We start from the raw sequence: 20892 nt of genomic DNA, 5'->3' as shown, positions 1-20892 counted from the left end.
CTCAATGGAAATTTAGTTTAAGATTAATTTAAATTAGTTACTTAAAGACGTATTCTAGTCCAGAAATTTAAAACAATCCATTCAAATTATAGGAATGTTCGTCGGGTCGGTCAGTCGGTCGAAATGTGTGGCTGGCGCTGTAATTATTTGTCAGAACACTCACTACTATTTTTTGGAAGAAATTTGCACGAGAACTGAAAACACTGGTTGAAGAAATACTGTTTGTTTTTAATATTAAATTAACTTGTGGTCGACTGGAAATTTGAAAGAATATTAGGTTAGGTAGAGGAAGTACGGTAGCGCTGTGGAAATGGTACTATTACAAGGGGATCATGATGGTCTTTTATCGCCTGGAACTGCATGGTACCTATCCACCGGCTTTGCCAACCTTTGTGCTCACTGGTGGTGAATTCGTGGTGGCCTAAAGGGTTGTGGCGGTCGCCACATAACGCCCCTCCTAGTGAAACTGCCATGGAATGTACCTCTATGTTGTGCAGGTTCCGGAGTTCACCCGCAATTACGTAAACAAACGCCTGGGGACTGCTGATGAGATGGGGATCCCAACCTGAGCGAGGAGTTTTACGGGATCAGCTGCCATCGGAGTTGTAGCAGGACGTCGTTCGTTTTGGGGCGTTTAGCTTTGTTTGAGGGTACCTATAAGTATGTTACGTGTCCCGTCTCGTGATGCGAGGGTGTTCATGTGTTGATGGTATACATGATGGGCTTCTGTGGTTTTCGTCCATCAGGCTAGTCTCGTGGGTTGTTGTCGACCATGTGATGTTGATGGGTTCCGTTCCTCGTGCTATCCTTCCATGTACGTGTCAAGCACCTGTCGAGTGGCTTATGTTGAACTGATTTACCTGTTAGGTACTTTGATCACGTCGGGGTCACCAATGGTAGGAATGTTCGTCAGGTCGGTCAGTCGGTCGAAATGCGTGGCTGCCGCTGCAATTATTTGTCAGAACACTCACTACTATTTTTGGAAGGAATTTGCATGAGAACTGAAAACACTGGTTGAAGAAATACTGTTTATTTTTAATATTAAATTAACATATGGTCGACGGGAAAATTGAAAGGATATTAGGTTAGGTAGAGGAAGTACGGTAGCGCTGTGGAAGTGGTACTATTACAAGGGGATGGAGAAAAGAAAAGAGAACGAGACATCGTCGTGATGGTCTTTTATCGCCTGGAACTGCATGGTACCAATCCACCAGCGTTGCCAACCTTTATGCTCGCTGGTGGTGAATTCGTGGTGGCCTAAGGGTTGTGGCGGTCGCCACAAAATATTCAAAGCTTTTGAGAATATGCCTTAAAGATGATTTTTTAAAAACAAAAAAGTAAAGATAAAACATAGAGTGAATAAATTAATAATATTAATATCTCGAATTTCACATGAGAATCATTTAAACCGTTTTCGGTGATGACATGAAATTGGTATATTCTCTTTCTTCAGAGCACATTTGCAATTAAACTTCCAATTTCTCTTATTATTATATTTCAATATGAGTTTGTAGCTCCGGAGATAATTAAATTAGACAAGGTGTGTTTTAATAATAGAATGCTCACATGTATTCATTAATTAAATGTCCAAAGTTTTCGAGTAAGAATTCAATAGTACTTAATACTTTGATTTGATCTGCTTCAAAACATTAAGCTACTGTATTGTCCAACTATTAGACTGTTACTGAAATTTAATGAAAGAGCTTTTTTGCTTCACTCTGCGCCATTGACAGCTCACGTAACGTGATATATCACGTAAGTCTCCTGTTATACTGTTTGTTGTAATTTATTTCCTGCTTTACTGCCCGCAAACCAAGATCCAACTAGATATATTTGATTCTCACCCACCTTTGTAATATTAAACATGTTCTTCAAAGGCTTGCTCTAAAAGCTTTCCAATATTTCTATATCGCTACTGCTTGCTGTGCCCCATAATTAACTGCCGTATATCCAAGTCGTCGTTGCTTAAATCTCGTAGTCTCGACCCGTCAACCAATAGTCTGTATTGGATCTGCGGAGCCTGTTGTCAAGTTATTTCCACTTGATCCAGATGTGCTTCTGCCAAGCTAATTTTCCTGCGAAATATTTTCATTGTGTAATTGTAACGACGGGCCGGTTCTTCTTCTCAGAGTAAAAATGGCATTATTTGTATCATTTCTCGATAATATTCCAATGTTATTGGAGTTGGAGCGAAATAGTTTTTGGGATTGAATTCGTACATGAAGTAGAATGATATTATTTGCTAATATGAATGTGGGAGCGCCTTTTTGTTTTAAATGCCAAGCAATCATGCCAGACTTCGTGAAATATTTGACTTATGTCCAAAAAGGTACGAGAGCAGTAGAGAGCAGCCCATTTTCCAGGCATCTACTGATAACGTGTACGTGTACCTGTTCGACCGTGCCATAATAGTCACGGAATCCAAATTAGTGATTAATAATTATATTATTTAGGTGCTTCTTAATTTTTTAATAATATTCTTTTCCATCATTTTACCAATTACTGGAAGGAGGCCTGTAGGTCTGTATAGTGTCCAATCCAAGCGGTTTGCCTAGGTTGGGTACCATTTGAAGAGAGCTGCTGGTAATTCCTTCCTTAAGAGTTTATTAATTCTTACAAATTCTTTAATAAATTGTATTTTTACATATATATATATATATATATATATATATATATATATATATTATCTCATTTAAAATTCGAATATACCTTTTCTACATCAATAAAGCCATATCATTATAATATTTAATGGTCTGAACCCCACCGTCCGTATACTCAATCAACGGACGGACCATAATTTAAATCAATAATCGTATTTTTATAACCGCAGGTCGCCCCGTAGCCGCGATATAATTCCCTACGATCGGTCTCATCAAGACCGAATATATTTCAAACACGCCAAGCTACTCTCGTAAACAAAAGGAATCCCGCCTCGAGTGGAAACAATCATCATCATGGGTTCCATAAAATCAGTAAGATGAGGGAATTCCGTCCGTCGATTCTAGAACATGATCTGTCGGTATTTACGGCTACTCTATAATTAGATGCCTTGATCTGGTCAATCTATTAAGTTCTGACACTTCGACGAATCCACATATCGGGAAAATAGTTTTCGATGATGATGATAAAATTATCTTTTTTACTGAATCACTATTATTATAGGAATCTGATATTGGAGCGTGAATCATTATTAATTAGTCTGACGCAGAACATAATATACATAACATAACACTAGAGCACGATTTTAATATTTGTATTAATAGTTTGTTACAATCTCCAGGTAAAATGATAATTTAATTTTTTTATTTTTTAGTATATTATTATTAGTCATTGTCGACTAAATTATAATTTCGCCCTAATGTGATTTAAAACTAAGTTCCTATAGTCTACCCAAAGCCATTTTGGATATACCTCATCAAGATGTTTAATGTATTTCCTGTCGCAATTTGTAAATCTGATTTAGAATCAGACAATATTTTCCTTTACATTTTATTCTAGTTAAAAAGAGACACAATGATGTCTTATTAGTACGAACGTATAACCGAACTAGCCTGCCAAAGTCGCCCGGTTGTCAAACGTATGCAAAATTGTTCAAAACAATAGTAATAAAAGTTTATAAACAGGTAAGTGTTATTTTAATGCTTTGCTTGTTTTGATAAATTTCAAATCGCTGCTTATTATTACTCTGGTTAAAAACAGGAACGAGATAATGGGGGCCCCCTCTTGCCAGTACAATGTTTTAGAGAGGTAAGCATTTTTACCGTTAAAATTTTTTTATCGTGTTGCAGCTGCATAAAATATTAACATGAACAGGGTCACTGAAATATCTCAAAAAAATAAAAAAGATAATCAAGATCAGCTTGATGTCAGCTCTATGAGAAATTAAATATATGAAAACACAGTGACTAGTTTTTCAATATACATAAGTAATTTTTTTGAAAAAATATTTCCGTTCGATAATAAATAAAGCATTTACTTTATGTAAAATACCTCTAGTACGTGATCATTTTTAATTATATCATGAATTATTTTTTTATAAAGTTGGGTATATGTTTAATTTTTATTTAGTACTAGCTGACCCGACAGACTTCGTCCTGTCAAAAAGATTTGTAATGTGGCAGTTTTTGTGCCTACGTATTTTAAAAAATTCTCCTGAACAGAACCATCACCCTGGTGATAGGGCGTTGTGAATAAAAAATAATTAAATAAAACATATATAAGGATTGAAAAGTAAGTAATCGCTTTATTGTTAATCATGTGAATCATAATTATTATTATTATTATCATTGTAGTGCTTTGTGGTATACGATGTTCTTTGTTTGATTACCTGGCGCATAGATAAACAAATCTGATGGTTTTCCAACACGGGAACAGGCAACATACAATTGACCATGTGAGAAACATGGGTTTTCTAGATTAATACCACAAACACTTAATGTTTGCCCCTGGGACTTGTTTATAGTCATAGCAAAAGCAAGCCGCACTGGAAACTGTAGTCGTTTAAACTCAAATGGCACATCAGTCGGAATCATTGGGATGCGCGGTATGAGAACATCTTCTCCTTTATACTTTCCTTTGAGTATAGTTGCTTCTATCACATTGTTTAGTAATTTTTTTATCGCTAACCGTGTACCGTTGCAAAGACGCGGTTGATTGATATTTCGCAACATTATAACCACCGATCCAACCTTTAATTGAAGATTGTGAGGTGGCAATCCTGGCAAATCCAGCGAGTTTAAAAATTCCGGTGGATAGTTGACTACATCATCTTGATTAGTAGCCGAATCAACTGATTTATATATCCTCAATTCGCCTGTAATTTGTTCTTGAATTTTGAAATTTAATTCATTTACATCTATGTTTTTTTGCAGCCAGTATAGCTCGTTCGCTCAACCCATCATGGTTTCTGTAATTTTGAGAAACATCTGGAAACACCTTCTGAATAAGTTCATCTTTTGATCGAGTTAACTGACAAAAACTTTGAGGAAAGTTAATGCAGCCAGTCAACATGTCTATAGGAAATTTGCCATTACCAATGTCAATGAGTTGTTTAGAGAATATGTTTCCAGATTGGTCATTTTGCAACTCGACACGCATATTCTTGCTTAAATGAAGTACTTTAACATGTTTCCACAAATTGGAGGACTTTAGACATGCATTGAGTTCATCAGCTGGCGTTGATCGTGGAATCACTGGCAATGTTTGACGAAAATCTCCTGCTAATAAAAGCATTGCACCACCAAATCGGTTATTATTGCTACGTAGATCTTTTAAGGTTCTGTCTAAAGCCTCCAAAGATTTTTTATGTGCCATCGTGCATTCATCCCAAACAATCAATTTACATTGCTGCAAAACCTTTGCCATTGCAGAGTTCTTCGAAACGTTGCAGGTTGGAGTTTCATTGCTTTGCATATTTAATGGCAATTTTAGTGCTGAATGGGCTGTTCGACCACCTTCAAGCAAAGTTGCTGCGATTCCCGACGAAGCGAGTGCAAGTGCAATTTTATTTTGTGGGTGAATTGTTGCTAATATTAATGAAATCAAAAAAGTTTTTCCTGTACCACCAGGTACATCCAAGAAGTAAATCCCTCCAGTTTCATCATTTGTTACTTTCATAAGAGTTTCAAATACATACTTCTGTTGTTCATTTAACAGTGGAAGATTTGTTTGAATTAATTCTTTCAAAGCGTTGAGATCATACAGTCTTTCTCGATGCAACTCTTGGTTAAAAGCGTCATGCATTGGACGATTGGGCGCGGTCAGGCCTAATTGAATTAATAGTTTGTTTAACATTATCAAGCACATGTCCTCAATTGAAATCAATGCTTCATTGTAAATTTCTTCACTGATTTGTATATTTGGATTTCCCATTCTATTCCGTATTTGATACAAAATATCATCACACATATAATCTTTGTACTTCATCCACAAATCAATTGGGTTTGATGGGAAGCATGTAGATATGATTATAGAAAACAATGTTCGTATTTGATGAGCGTGTGATGATATTACAGCATCATTGAGAGTTTGATCCCAATGAGCGTCATTTTCAAGCAATTGCAAACGTTGACAGGCTTCTCTGTAGGATCCACACAATTCACCATCAACAGTTCGTAACTGTTGGAATGATGTTGGGCCACGTACATTGACTAATAGCAGTCGTAAATAAAAACATTCATCATTGCTTGGATGTACTGAATAAATCCGGCCAATCGCATCGGTGGAATATACATCTGTATATCCTGGAACTGGTTTTCCTTGTTTCCGTCGTATAAATCTCCTTGAGGATTGATTCCAGGTATAATATTTTGGCATTTCAGAATATAGCAATGTTTGTGCGAAATCATCGTTTTGGCATGTCTCAAAAAAACTGGTTAATGTAGTAGATGGTGGCTGAGCAGCTCTTTGTACTGCGTTCTGTGCTGTAAAATACACTCTTTGTCCATTTTCTAAATGTACAGCTAAGTGAACAACAGAAGGGTGTCTCTCATAAATAGGAAAAGAAAATATTCGCCAAACTGCTTCATTACTGCTAACATAGCGGCCCATTTGGTATTGGGTAACTTCATCATTAGAATTCTCTGCACCAATTCCAATCACAGCCATATCACTCCCTTTGGTTACATATTTGCAAATGTATTTAATCGATTTCACTGAATGGCAAGATTCAACGTTGATGTGTGCTTTGAATGTCTTTGATAAAATGGGTGAATATGGAACAATCCAACGATTATCTATTTCAATATCTTGTTAATTTAATTTGACAATTGTTGATTTTCCATTGTCTGCTGTCGATCTGCGACGATACAATGGATAACCGTCATTACCAGTAATTGTTTCCGATATTAATGTCCGTGGATATCGTTTTGAACATTTACCATCCATCATACACGGTGAATTTTGATTAAGAGTTCCACAGGGACCATGTATCATGTTTTTGATAACTACCTCATGCAATCCAGGATCTACTTGTACATTAGGGATTTCAGCTGATATCACTGCATCAACTTCATTTGGCCTTATCTTTTCAACCAACCAAATCAAAATGTGTGCATGTGGCAATCCTCGTTTCTGCCACTCCACAGAATACATCCAGCAGCGTGTCTCACCAAACACATTATGTTTTACGATGAAATTCATTAAAGATTTCAACTTTTGTCTAAAGACTCTGGCTGTAATATCATGACGATCAATGGGTGATTGCCCAGGGAATAACTCCTGCTTAATTTCTATCCATTGCGGATTGCATGTAAATGTGATGAACAAATCTGCTGTACCATAATGACGAACATACGACATGGCATCTTGAGCATATTCGTGCATATGCCGAGGGCTTCCGATGTATGTTGCTGGAAGAATAGTCATCCGACCGACATTCTGTGCATTTCCATCAGTATTAATCGCATCTCGAAGGTGAATATACTCTTCAGATCGGAGTTTGGTTTGATTCCACCTGATGAATGTTAATCTCTCCGTTTCAATTTTAACATACATGTCAACAACATATTTGTGATATAATCGGCGACATTTCAATATGTGATTATCTTCATTTTCCCGAATCATTAGGCGGTATGAATAATAGTTCATTGAACTGACTTTTTTGTTGGTTTCAGAACCTGTAAACAGATTTTGTTTTAATAACATTCAAATATAAAATTAAAATACATAATATAGTGACTGAGATATTATCGCCATAGCTAAACTAATATTTTAGTTACCTGTAATGGGATTTATCATTTTTATTGAGAAATCGTAGCCATCTTCACCTTGCCAAAATATAATGGGATATTGCAGTGCATCATATGAGCGGTGTGTTTCCTTTATACGTTGTAATTGATCATTCCGACGATGTAAAACAATATCACGGGATTCCAAGTTTTCTCCAACTACAACGATAGCAACTTCATCAATAGTTGGTGCATTAAAACGTCTTGTATGTTGACCTGCAGGTGTTTTATCAGCTCTGATTACAATTTTGTGATTATCGGATGGCATCAGATCCAGGGCAGTTTTAAACAATATAATCAATTGATTGCGTTGATGAAATAAATTTTGTAATTGTTCTACAATAGACCTTTTTACTAAATTGTTATGTGCACAACGCAGATCAATTTCTTGTGGTGAATTGCCCATAAAATAAATTTGCAGGAATTTGTTGTCGCTATCTGACACTGGTAACAGTGAACCTGCTCTGTGATATATTTGCCCTTGTATCTGTAAATAAAAAAAATATTATGGTGTGGTATAAATTAATGGATTGTCAGTGATCAAACTTAAATAATATTTGATCTTAAAAAGTATATATTTAGTTTTAACTAATATCTATCAATTATAAAATATAATAAAAGTGTCACTGAAACTGAATCACCATATAATATGATGACTAAGTGATATATTTCGTAATGATTAAGAAATTGAAGATTAGTAACACATCTTAACTTTGGTGACAGAAAATTTTGTTCGCTAAAATAATTATGATTAACTGCTATAATACATACCTTGAAAGTTGGCATAAAATTTTCCCGAACTGCATTTGTTGCCCCAAATGAAGTCATTTGAAAGCAATTGTTATATTGTTGGATATGTGTCAAAAAGTGTATAGAATCTGTTCCTATTCCTGAAACCAATGAGTACAATGGTTCTGGTTGTGGATCCAATGGTATCAATTTCACTTTACCATTTGCGCAACACAATCCATTGGCTTCGTTTTTGTATTTTAATGCCTTACAGTGTGAGCAAACCAAGTTCATAGAACCAATAACAACACATTGGTAGTTACTGTAGTCAATTGACACATCGTAACTGAAAGCAGCTCGATTCAAACTTGCGCGATTATTAGTTGAACGTCGCTCTCGCGGTTCACGCGTTTGTGATATCCGAATTCTTTCACGTTCATTTCCGTCGTCACGTTCTTTTGCAATACGATTATATCGGTAATTAGCTTGGTTTATAGCATTTCTGGTTCTTCTACCTAAATTGCTTCGTCTTATAGGAGGCATATCAAATATAAATTATTTTTTCACTAATCACGAACTAAACAAACACTAACTAACTAAACACTCTGCACAAAACACGATATACGAATTTGTTTCGTGTATCAGTTGACAATTCATCTGTCATCTGTCAAAAGTCATCTGTAACAGACAACTTTTTTTTTTAAATTTGATATGACTTGAACTCAAATCCTTTTAAGCCGTACGAATTGTTTTATTTATTTAAAATTTGAATTAAATTTTAAACAAATAAAAAATTTTAAATAAATAAAACAATTCGTACGGCTTAAAAGGATTTGAGTTCAAGTCATATCAAATTTAAAAAAAAAAGTTGTCTGTTACAGATGACTTTTGACAGATGACAGATGAATTGTCAACTGATACACGAAACAAATTCAAACAAAAAGGGCTTTTTTAGGGTTTTTCCAGCAATAATTCTAATTTTTCTCGCCGTAGAAACCATCCTTGAACTTCAACGAACATTTTAAAAAAAGATTTGGCCAAATTGGTCCAGGCGTTGTTGAGTTATGCGCTTACCATCACATTTTGCGATTCATTTTTATATATAAGATATATGGTTATTGTATATATTTAGTTATTAGGTTTTGTTTAAGTTCTATTGTACTGTCTATATTTATTATAGTATATTATTTGAAAATAGCAAATAACATATTAAAATACGATAATACATATTCCATTCCATAGAAAAATTCCATTCCATTTTGCAGATCCTCAGAACACTCAAATATAAAATTAATAAAATGTTTAACTGCATATTAATAGTATTGAGGAATACATACTGATGTATTTTCTCGCACTCGTCTTGCTTGTTAATTAATCCAAGTACATAGGAAAAGTAGTAATAAATTAATTGTAAATTAAGATTGTACTAAGTGTATCTAATAAAGATGTTATAAAAAAAATGTTAATAGTATTCAGTAATTTTTGTCCTTTTCTTTTTTAAATTTAGTGCGTGAAGAAGTGTGTACATCTCCGTCTCGCTTATACTACAGTTGGAAAATATAAGCACATATAAAATGAACTGCTCGAAACAATTATCTCCGTCCTTTCCTCTCTCGCAGTTTATACAGGAAAGGGTATACTAATTTAGTAATTACTAATAGTAATTACTATTTACAGTCGCTAGTTTTTTGACTATCGAAATCGACTATCGTTTCGACTGTTTTCTGTCGATAGTTCCCAACGCTAGTTATTTTCCATAATTTTTCATATTTTTCACATAACTCATTATACGTTTACATTTCCTCAGTTGTATCGAGACCGTTAAATACTTTTAAAAGATATTAACTAACACTAGTACGTTTCTATTATTGGAGTATGTATAGTTCTCAGAAGTTAGATTAGAACATGAAAATTAGAACTTCATATCAGTGTTCTGGTGATTTACAATCTAGTTTATTTTGAAACATTGTATGAGTTCTTTTGTTTAAAAGAGAAGTTGCAAGGATTAGTCTATTGTTCATTCTACAAATGATGAAAGTACTAAATATATTACTTAGTATCCAAGCTGATTTATCACTATTGAACCTGTTTATATTTCTTGATTAACGCCTTCTTATGATTAATCTTAATGACTAATCATGGTATCGTATGATGATTATTGATGTATAGCAAGTAAAGAAAGAGCCCAAAGCTTTGATACACATTCATAATACAGCATACATTTGTTATAACATAGTAAATGATATATCAAGAACATGTCTAATTTTCTGAAGCGATCGCGCAATTGTTTGGACATTTTGAGCAGATATTTTTCCCTTGTTCTGTAATAATTCAACTATTTCAACTATATGGTTAACTTTGAAATCTAAACTGGCTTGAATTACAATAACGTTGACGCCATGCTGTTTTTTTACTAAATATATTTCACTACATGCAGGAAATATCACATAATTTGATTCTCTCGATTATGCGTCCGCCTCTGGTTGTAATACTACGGCATAAATAGTGTAGCATATACAGTCTCGTTATGATTATTTCAAATTCTAAAATGGTGGTCGGAATCTGAAGATATAGGTACAACTAATCATTCCTCGAGTATACATAAAACAAATCCTAGGACAAAAATTCCAAATAGTCTTCCATTCGATTGACCCTTAACATTTCGAATGATATGTTAGATTTCAAAAAATCAGTGCATTTATTTAGTCACTTTTTAAGGCCCGTCCCTTACCGTATAAAATTTTGTTGAAAGCTCGGTCTACGCCTAACAGTATACAGGGGATAAGTGAAACAATATAAACAGCATGAAATATAGTATATGTTGTAATATATTTAATGTTTGTATAGCGTATCAGTAAGGCCAAACAAAATAAAACTAAAAAGGCAAAAATGAGAGCAGAAATCCGAGAGTCTACTCCACATAGCCTATCATATTTCAAAATAATAGTATGCCCGTATACACCGCCCAACACTACACAAAAGTACACATATCATCGAAATCATCTTTGGCTTGCTTAGTAAAATAACAGCCAGAGCCAGAGTTTTAGAGCAGAGGGTGAGCAGTACATTTAGATCTTCAACATCATTGAAATAATACTCTACTTTTTAATTCTACTCTTTGTCTTCTATTCTCCTATTTCTTTTTTTTTTCTTCTACTTCTCTTCTGTTCTCTTCTTTTCAATTCTACTAATTCTTCTCTTTTATTTTATAAATATTGTGTAAGTACACATTATTTTATAAATATTGCGTAAACACATATTTTAAAGTCTCCTTTTACCAGCTATGGGTTTATCTGGACTGGACCTACTATTTAAAGTGGGCTCTAAACCACGGCCCTCGGCACTAAGCCTACCGGCTGGCGAGTGACCAACTTAGAAATCATCCCAGAAGACATCTGGTCTTACCCAGCCTGGTTACTGGCGTGACTGGATTTATTTTCCTTGTCGGATTTTACATTCCTGGCTAGGAACAATCACGAATATTAAACAAACACAAACATATACATATATATAAATATCATCACTATTATCCCTACTATACATAGATTATTTGTAGTAATTGTGCGATATTTGACGTTCGACTAGCTTTGCACTGATTCATAAAAACTAACAAAATTTAAAACTAGAACTAATGACTATTATAGGCTTATTGCCTAGGTGTCTTTTATTGAAACAAATCTAGAAATAAACTAAATAATTTCAGATGTGTTGAAATTTAATTAGTCAAAAGTATCAAACGAAGTACTACCGAAATTATTTTCCGGATAGAGTAAAAATATTAAACTTCAATAAAAGCAATTCAGACGAAAATATTTAGAATATAAATATACAAATATTTATCTAGACAATGAATCATACAGGAATGTATTAGAATTTACATTAGTTTTCACTTTAGCATATTATTTAGTTTGCTAAATAACGGTTCTATTCCATATCTCAGTAGACCGCGACTGTGCTAATATATTTAGCAGCTAAACTTAGCAGTATATCTACAAAATTATTAACAACTTTGTAGAGGGTTCCGCTGTAATAAATATTATATATTATCTAACTATAGTATGGGAATAATATATATTGGTATACACTGTATTTTTATTGTTTTATATTTGGTTGAGTAAGAACTTTATTATTTCGAAATAATTTTCAGCTGCTGTAGTAACAGTGATTCATTATTAGAATAATTATGGAAACGAGATTCTATTGAAAATAATTAAATTATTCATGCAATAAACACAGCTGTCGATTAGTGTATGAAAAATTTATATATTTTAAAATAGTATGGATAACAAGTATTAAGCAAAATTAAATAATTGTAGAAAATTATAATAATTACGCAATAAATATGATTTATGAAACCACAGTAGACTTGTAAATTTATTGGTTATTAAAAACGAATCTACGTGGCATAGCCACGCGAAAGCAAATTAAAAATTTAAATATTATTATTTAAATTTATTTGCATTAGTAAGATGCAATGAAGTCTGAAGTCTTAAATTCTATGGTGTTCCATAAGTTTTGTAGTTAGATACATTTTATTTAAATCAATGAACTCTTAGTTAAACTACTTTATTGCTAAATTATCCAAAAATTGATCTTCCTCATTTCGTACCTTGGATTTTCCCATCCAAATTGTGAAGTTATTACACCTTATTTTTCTTTTTCCTTTTCCCTTCCCACTTCCTATTCCTTCTGCTTTTTATTTTCCATATCTTTTCCTTTTCCATTTCCTTTTTATCTTTTCATTTTCTTTTCATTTTGTTTTCATTTTCTTTGCATTTTCTTTGCACTTTCTTTTCATTTTCTTTTCCTTTTCTTTTCCTTTTCTTTTCCTTTTCTTTTCCTTTCCTTTTCCTTTTCCTTTCCTTTTCTTTTTCTTTTCTTTTCCTTTTCTTTTCCTTTTCTTTTCCTTCTCTTTTCCTTTTCCTTTTCCTTTTCTTTTTCCTTTTCCTTTTCCTTTTCCTTTTCCTTTTCCTTTTCCTTTTCCTTTTCCTTTTCTTTTCCTATTTTTTCATATAAATTTTATGTATCGCAATTATTTCAGAGACATTTTCTAGACTGGTTAGTATCCATAAAAAACTAAGAGATATGCAACTCCTTGAGGCATGCAAGTGGTCCCATAATTTAGATGTTCTTGTTTGTAGATATTTAGATGTAGATTAGTTCTAATTGAACTTTAAGACATTGTTATTAAAAGCATATAATAAAATTAAGAAAAATTTATTATTTAGTATTTTTATATATTAAAGTATATCAATGTATGTATTTAGACCAGGCATGGAATTCAAAATGAAACATTGGGCCATTCTTGGCAAAAAGGTAACACACGAGTGTGAAGACAAAAAAAGTTGATGGAAAAAGGTAAAATTTAGAATAACACAACTTTTGTTACTTATAATGTTTGTTTAATAATCCATAAAAGATATATTATAGTTTATGATGGATATAGGCATCGCTTTATTTCATATTGGAACTGAGTTAGTGTTTTGTCACTCGCTAAAAATAAATTAAATGTTTGTGTTATGTAGTTTATTTTTTTTTTAGAAACAAGTCTCTTTGGATAAACTCCATCAAACAGATTAGGGGAATACAGCCGAAATCGAAGAATGTTTTCAATCACCTCTGCAACCGTACTAGTCCTTGAGGTTTTGAGAGAAATTATAACTCTTAAGGAAGGAAAATCACTTGTCGACGCAGCACCGTTAAAAATCTACCGCAATCATCTCGCAGAAGGAACATCGTAGGTTAGCTTGACAGAAGCACATCTGGACGAGGCGGAAACAACTCCGTAGTCTGTATTGGTTGACAGGTAAGGCACTGACTTCGAATAGTTAATATGATATTGTAATTAAATAAATAGGTTTACGTAGGTATTAAGCTGAATTGTGTGTATATAGTAAAATGTAAAATATGTGTACTACATAAGTTAAATATGCTTTTTGTTTATTTTCATTTAGCTATTACAACGATTACTATGTACATATTTTATTTTAAAACATGTTTCTGTATTAAAGATCTAACTTTGATTATTGTTTAAATTTTAGTGAGATCCTTAATTATTTTTTGAAGTCGACTTAATTTTTTGTTAAAAATATTTACACAATAAATTACCCAGTTATTTTATTAAGTATTACATATGATATATAAGGAAAAATAGGAATAAAAAAACAGTAATTGAACATAAGGGACGTTTTAGGCCCTGGGGTCCGCTACCTAGTCTAGGTGATTTGTCAAATGTTCCAATCAAACTAGAACAAAAGAACTGGTACCCTGTTGGGAATCAAATCCGCGACCTCCGCGTGTGAGCTCAACGTTCTGATGATCACTCCATAGAAACAGATGCATATAACGTTTCTACGACGTCTCGTTTGATATAGCTAGTGTTTAAAAAGATATTTCCATCGATATCGCCCCTTCTCCCCAATAGATCCGAACTTGTTTCCAATGGGACCACCTCGTAAGTGCACACATTCGAATATTTTTTTTTTAAATCGGTCCATAATTGACGAGCAAATCGGCGAATATACATTAAAAAAATATGCAGGCGAACATAAAACCTCCTCCTTTGTTGAAGTCTGTTAAAAACAGAGACAGAAACAAAAACAATGTCAACCAGCACCACGGCACTGAATGAAGTCGGATCGAGATCGACACGGTGTGGGTATGAACTAGTTTCTTAAACTACGAGCAGAGATAATCGATGGGACGTTTTTGTTTATTGCCTCATTTTGAGGTACCAACTGCCGATTTCATTCGGATAGGCGACGCCGTCGCGAAGATAGCGACATCGGATTTGATGCCGGCACACCACCGACCCGTAGGTAGCAGGAGATGAATGGAACGAAATCCGGCGATATGACTTTTTGTTCGGGCATCGAATCGTTGTCAGTTTAGTTAATAGTCGTCGCTAATGTGTACGGAGGCGAGCTCGGCGGCTTAAAAGCAGAAATAATGCCTTTTCCGAAGTTGGCGGCGGGAAGATTCGATCTCGAATCGTATTAACCTACAATCTGCCGCGCGTAAATCGATCCGGTAAATTGAAATTGCACCGAATACGCCTTCGGCTGGCTTTTGTCGTGGATTTCTCAATATATAAGCCTGAAATTTAGTAGCCCATTATTTTAACAATAACCGAAAACATATACTTAAACGTTTCGTAAAATCAAAATAAATAATGAAAAACACATTTCAGTTATAATGGCACACTGTCATTATTAATATTTGAAGTCATGTTAAGCTATTAAAATATGAACAAATAAGAAATTACGGCAACCTGTCTAAACTAAACAAAATACATCAGTATGTATTCCTCAATTATAAAATTATAATTATTTATTAATTATTAACTTATAGCTATAGTTTACACTAATAGTTCACACTAAATGTTCACAAAAATTCGTATGGTTTTGTTCGTTTCATTCTCCTGACATCCTGCGCGCTATCCAGCAATTGTATTGCTTCCACGTTAGTATGATTTAGTAATCTTCTTTCGTGTTTCAAGGCGAAGTCCTGCACAACTTCGCAAATCCATTTGATTTTCAGGTCATCGTGCAGTTCTTCATTGGTTACATAGCGATAGGCATTGGTAATCAATCGAAGAACCTTGTTTTGACAGCGCTGTATGACTAACTGATTATTTTACATATTTGCACCCTATAGGTCCAAATTGGCTTTATAATTGTATTATAGATCAACCTCTTTGATTATAGATTAAGTTGGGAGTATCTTCCGACTAACCAGTATAGTTGTTTTATTTTGGTTCTAATGTGTTTTGCTTTTTGTCTAACGTGATGCTTCCAATTTAATCTACCGTCAAGATGGAGTCTGATTTGGAGCTATTAAGTTGAAATTGTCCAATCTTTCGGCCATAGTTTAAAATTTAGAATAATATATTTTAGACAGGAAATCATGTATATAACAGTTATCTTAAGAAATAATTAGTGCCCATGGCGCATATTGTTGAGTCTCTTACAGTAATATTAAAAACTGATTTTTGTCTTGTTAAGCTTTTTTAATTCCGAAAAGGGATAATACAGAGTTTATGGTGATTAGTGCTGATATGAATGCCTGTTTCAGAATATATTTACGCGTCTGTTTTCTGGAAATTTTGGAGTAGAAATATCAAAGCCACCGAGGAAGCCTGAATTGACGCAAATGAAGATAATGCTAAGGGATTTGAAGGCAATTATTCACCATGATTCGCTTGATCTTAGCCAAACTATCAATTTAATTACTGCCAGTCAACAATTAAAACGACTGACATTCAGAAAAATTAGATAATACAAAGGAAAGAAAGAGAAATTTTTCCACATAACACAACATCCTTGGTAGCACGGCATATATTGAGAGAGAGATAGGTTGGAAAGTTTTAAAGTATCCACGGTAAGTCTGGCTCTTGTCAAACCTATTCAGATTCTCACTGACAAAATAAGGTTTTGTCAAAAAATAAATAAATATAATCACACCATTTAAAACGACACACGTATCATTAATTATTTTTTATAAAGAATATGTTTTCCAAACTACAATATATTCATCTGTTTTTTTTTTGCGCCATTTATTTCATCATGTACTGGCTTCAATAATGCTGTTTAATACTATTATTGACAAATATATCCATTTCAAAGTAATCAACGAATATTACTTTATATTTCGTTCAATTGTTACTTTTTCAGTAGTTGGTTCATTCAACTAGGAATTTCATGTTTCCTCTTTTATTGCGTAATGATGACGAAATGAGCCTATAATTTGTCACGCGTAAATCGCTTCGGTAAATAGAACTTGCACTGAATACGCCTTCGGGTAGCTTTTATTGTGGATTTCTCAATATATAAAGCTGAAATTTAGTGGCTCATTATTTTAACAACAACGTATATTTAAACGACCCTCATAAACAAAACAAACAAAAGAAAACGCATTTCAATTATAATGACACATTGTTATTATTAATATTTTGATTTAATACATTTTCATGTTTATTCATTAGTCCATGGGAGCAAATACTGTGACTTCGCAACTGAATGTTTTATATTATATTTACCATAATATACAGTACAATTAAGATATATGGATCTGCATAATTAAATTTTATATTATAACTAGTCACTCAAAACCAACCAATATTGTATTCCTAACAATTATTGAGGATTCTAATTACCAACGGTTAATTTTTACGATGGGTTATAACTAGCGTTGGAATTTCGACTGAAATTGACTATCGACAATTTAGTACAATTACTAAGTAGTCAATACTACTAGCTAGTAGATAGCTACTAAGCTAGTAAAATAAACAGTCAATACTACTTTATACTGTGGACTGTTTCAGTCGCTATTTTCGGTTCGACTTTTTTTAGTATTTTTTACCAGCGACTGTTTCATTCGCCTGCTTTCAATCGCTATTTTCGGTCCGACTGATTTTATTACTATTTACTATCGACTGTTTCAGTCTTATACTTTTTGTTACTATTTTTGGGTTCTTCTTACGTTCGATTAATTTTTAACAATGTGACTCTGTCGTCCTAACCGCGACCTTGAAAGTAATGTGCCGAATTTATGCTTATATAGATGTATATATAATATATATGGTTTTATATTTTTTCGTAATTTGCTTGTATATAACAATATATTGTAAATTAATATAGCAGCATCATGGAGCGCTATATTTCGATTGCAATATAATAAAATTGTAAATACTAATGTAAAATACCTTTGAGTGACATAATAGGTAGTACTTTTTTCGAGTAACTTTTTCGATTTTTGTTCAAACTTTCTGTTTGCCAAAAGTTCTTTCCTAAGTTCTTGATGATTAGGCGTACCTTTAGTTTTTATTTAGTATTTATAGTTATGGTTATGGAACATCTTTAGTTTTAAGGTTTTGTTTAAATTCTATTGTATTATATATATTCATTTTTATTTATTATTTATATTTATCTGCATGTATGGTATTTAAAAGTAGCAATTAACATATTATTAAAATATTATAAATTAATATTTGAAATATTCAATATTATATTAAAAATAACATTTGAGTATCATTATTCAACTTCTTTTTACATCTGGGGATCTCCACAGACCATCCAAATATTAAACAATTCTGCTTTATTTAAAATGAAATTATTCATTGCAGCATAATGGTGCGAGAAGGAATATGTACATATCCGTCTCTCTTATGCACGATTATAAAAATAAGCACGTCCCAATAAAATATAACAACCAATTAGATTTATTATATTATGTGTTCATTATTTTCCAAATATTAAAATTAAATACGATGAAACCTATTTGGGATAATTACTCTTTAGGGTAAATTGATATGGCTCGGTGAATGGAGGTAAAACTAAATGAAGTTTGTGGTGTTTACATTATGTGACCGTTTATTGAAGTAATATAAAAATGTGGAAAATACAAAATAGATAAAACGGATGGCAGCAGTGTTACCTGGTGACGAGGGGCAGTCGATGGTGGCACGTCTAAACCAAACGATGGTCGAGTACTGAATGAATGGAAATACCCTTCAATAACATCCCAGATAAACGTCTCGGGCTTACAAGCTGTTCGTTATCGGGTTCTATTTGGCGCTGCTGGCACCCCGCCCGTGTTCAACATCTGGGATAATATTTCTGGGTATTTTGTAGACCGTTATTCCACAATGTGAAATTCGACATGCCTCAAGGTGGCTACAACTCCATCCCTTTTTCACAAACTCAAAGTAATACCTTTAATTAGCACTGCTAATTGTCCATATAAATTGATTTAAAATGAACTAATCCAAGCAATTATCTCCATCCTTTCCTCTCTCACAATTTATACTGGAAGGAATTCGTACATCTTCGTCCGATATCACTAATATGCGTACAGTCGAACGGTGCTATTGACTGAAAATTGTAATTACTATTTTCAGTCAATAGTAATCACTATTTTCAGGCGCTAATTTTTTGACTATCGACTGTTTCGACTGTTTTCAGTCGATATTTTCCAGCGCAATAGCGGTTATAATGGTTATAAATAATAACCGTTGTTATAAAGTGAAATTTAGGGTTTGCTCCTTTTCAGTGTGTGAACGATATGTTGTACATTTAATAGTCACAAAGTGTCTAGGTTTCTATGTAAATGCCTATATAGTCGGTATTCCTATATTTCGCCAAACCTCTTAACTTGTTCCTTGACTTGTCCGATATGTAACTGTGTAGCTCCCTGCAAAACCTGATTACATACATATTAAGATTCGTTTTCTGCGTGGCGTAATACCTTATTCTCAAATAATGGAATATTACTTGCTGCTACTGTTATTAGTGTTACATGGGACACTCCTGATTATATTTCCTTGAAAACTGAACTTTGAAAGTATTTTTATTTAGATTATATATCAAGGTTTTGTGCCAAACTTTATTAAAAGCAAGGAAATGATGATATCGATTGTTCCATGGATCTGATCTTTTATCCAGTGTTTTTATATTTTCCCAAAAATATTTCACATTATTATTAATGGAGAAATAAATCTACAAAATATTACATCATTCAGTTGTTTACCGCGCTTTATATCTTGATAAATTAAATATAGCCTATATAAATATATTAATAAAAATTACATTTTTTTTAAGAAAAGAAAAGGACTTAAAACTTAAAAAGAAAAAATTAATAATTTCAGTTGAAATAGGTAACAAACTCAATTCGTTTGTTTGTGTACATAATAAACCAACTATAAATAAATAAATATACAAATATAAATCATTACATACCAATTATATACCATATTCATCAATCAACTAAATTTAATGTTATTTATCTAGTAAAATTTGTCAAAAGAAAGCATATTTTCCTCAGGATTTCATTTTTCATTTTATACATAGTAGGCTGTATAAATTAATACGACGACCTACTTTTGTTTAGTCACAGAAACGTCAGGTAAATAAAGCATTTTTATAAATCATCTTTTCCATAACCCATTTTTTAGATTTCTCTGTAGGTTGTATCAAATAGTAGCCATGTAAAACGCCATACAATCAGGAACCTAATATATCATTGTTTGTTTCATAGTTGTCCTTCATAATTCATCATTTTTATTTCATATGGCATTTTCATATAGGTACATGTGTCAAATATATTTTTGCTAACATTTTTTTCTTAATTTCTGCGTTATTTATGTTCTTAAGTCTTTATGTGCTAATTATTACATTCACAGAGGTAGTACAACATTTTCATGTATCAGTACACATGCTAATACTTCATCGGTATATATGACAGTATCTTGGGACCACTTAAAATACTGCTGATATTCCAAGAACAAAGGAAACAGAACTTGGAACGAGATCTACAATTACAGTGGAGACAAGAAAAAATGTATTTAACAAAAAACTTGAACCGTCTTCAAAAAAAGGTACCCAATTAAAAGTAAAAAATAATCAAACTTAGATATTTAACACAAAAAAACGTTTTATAA

At 32.9% G+C, this 20892-nt stretch overlaps 2 protein-coding genes across 3 annotated transcripts in view; both read right to left on the bottom strand.

Moving 5' to 3' along the window:
• Wnt2 (Wnt oncogene analog 2) overlaps positions 1–20892 on the bottom strand; it is a 402687-nt gene that overhangs the window by 217419 nt on the left and 164376 nt on the right. The gene's annotated exons all lie outside the window — the stretch shown is intronic.
• Positions 6485–8447, bottom strand: LOC143200512 (uncharacterized). Its single transcript, XM_076410949.1, has 2 exons — positions 7719–8447; positions 6485–7616 (listed from the first exon to the last, which is right to left on the bottom strand). Exons 1-2 carry the CDS (start codon positions 8131–8133, stop codon positions 6751–6753), a joined length of 1281 nt encoding a protein of 426 aa, XP_076267064.1. The 5' UTR covers positions 8134–8447; the 3' UTR covers positions 6485–6750.

This window comes from Rhynchophorus ferrugineus, unplaced genomic scaffold (genome assembly GCF_030347505.1).
Source record: "Rhynchophorus ferrugineus isolate W39M unplaced genomic scaffold, kcgeb_rfMv2 rfM8, whole genome shotgun sequence".
NCBI lineage: Eukaryota > Metazoa > Arthropoda > Insecta > Coleoptera > Curculionidae > Rhynchophorus > Rhynchophorus ferrugineus.
This window is presented reverse-complemented; position numbering and strand designations above follow the sequence as displayed.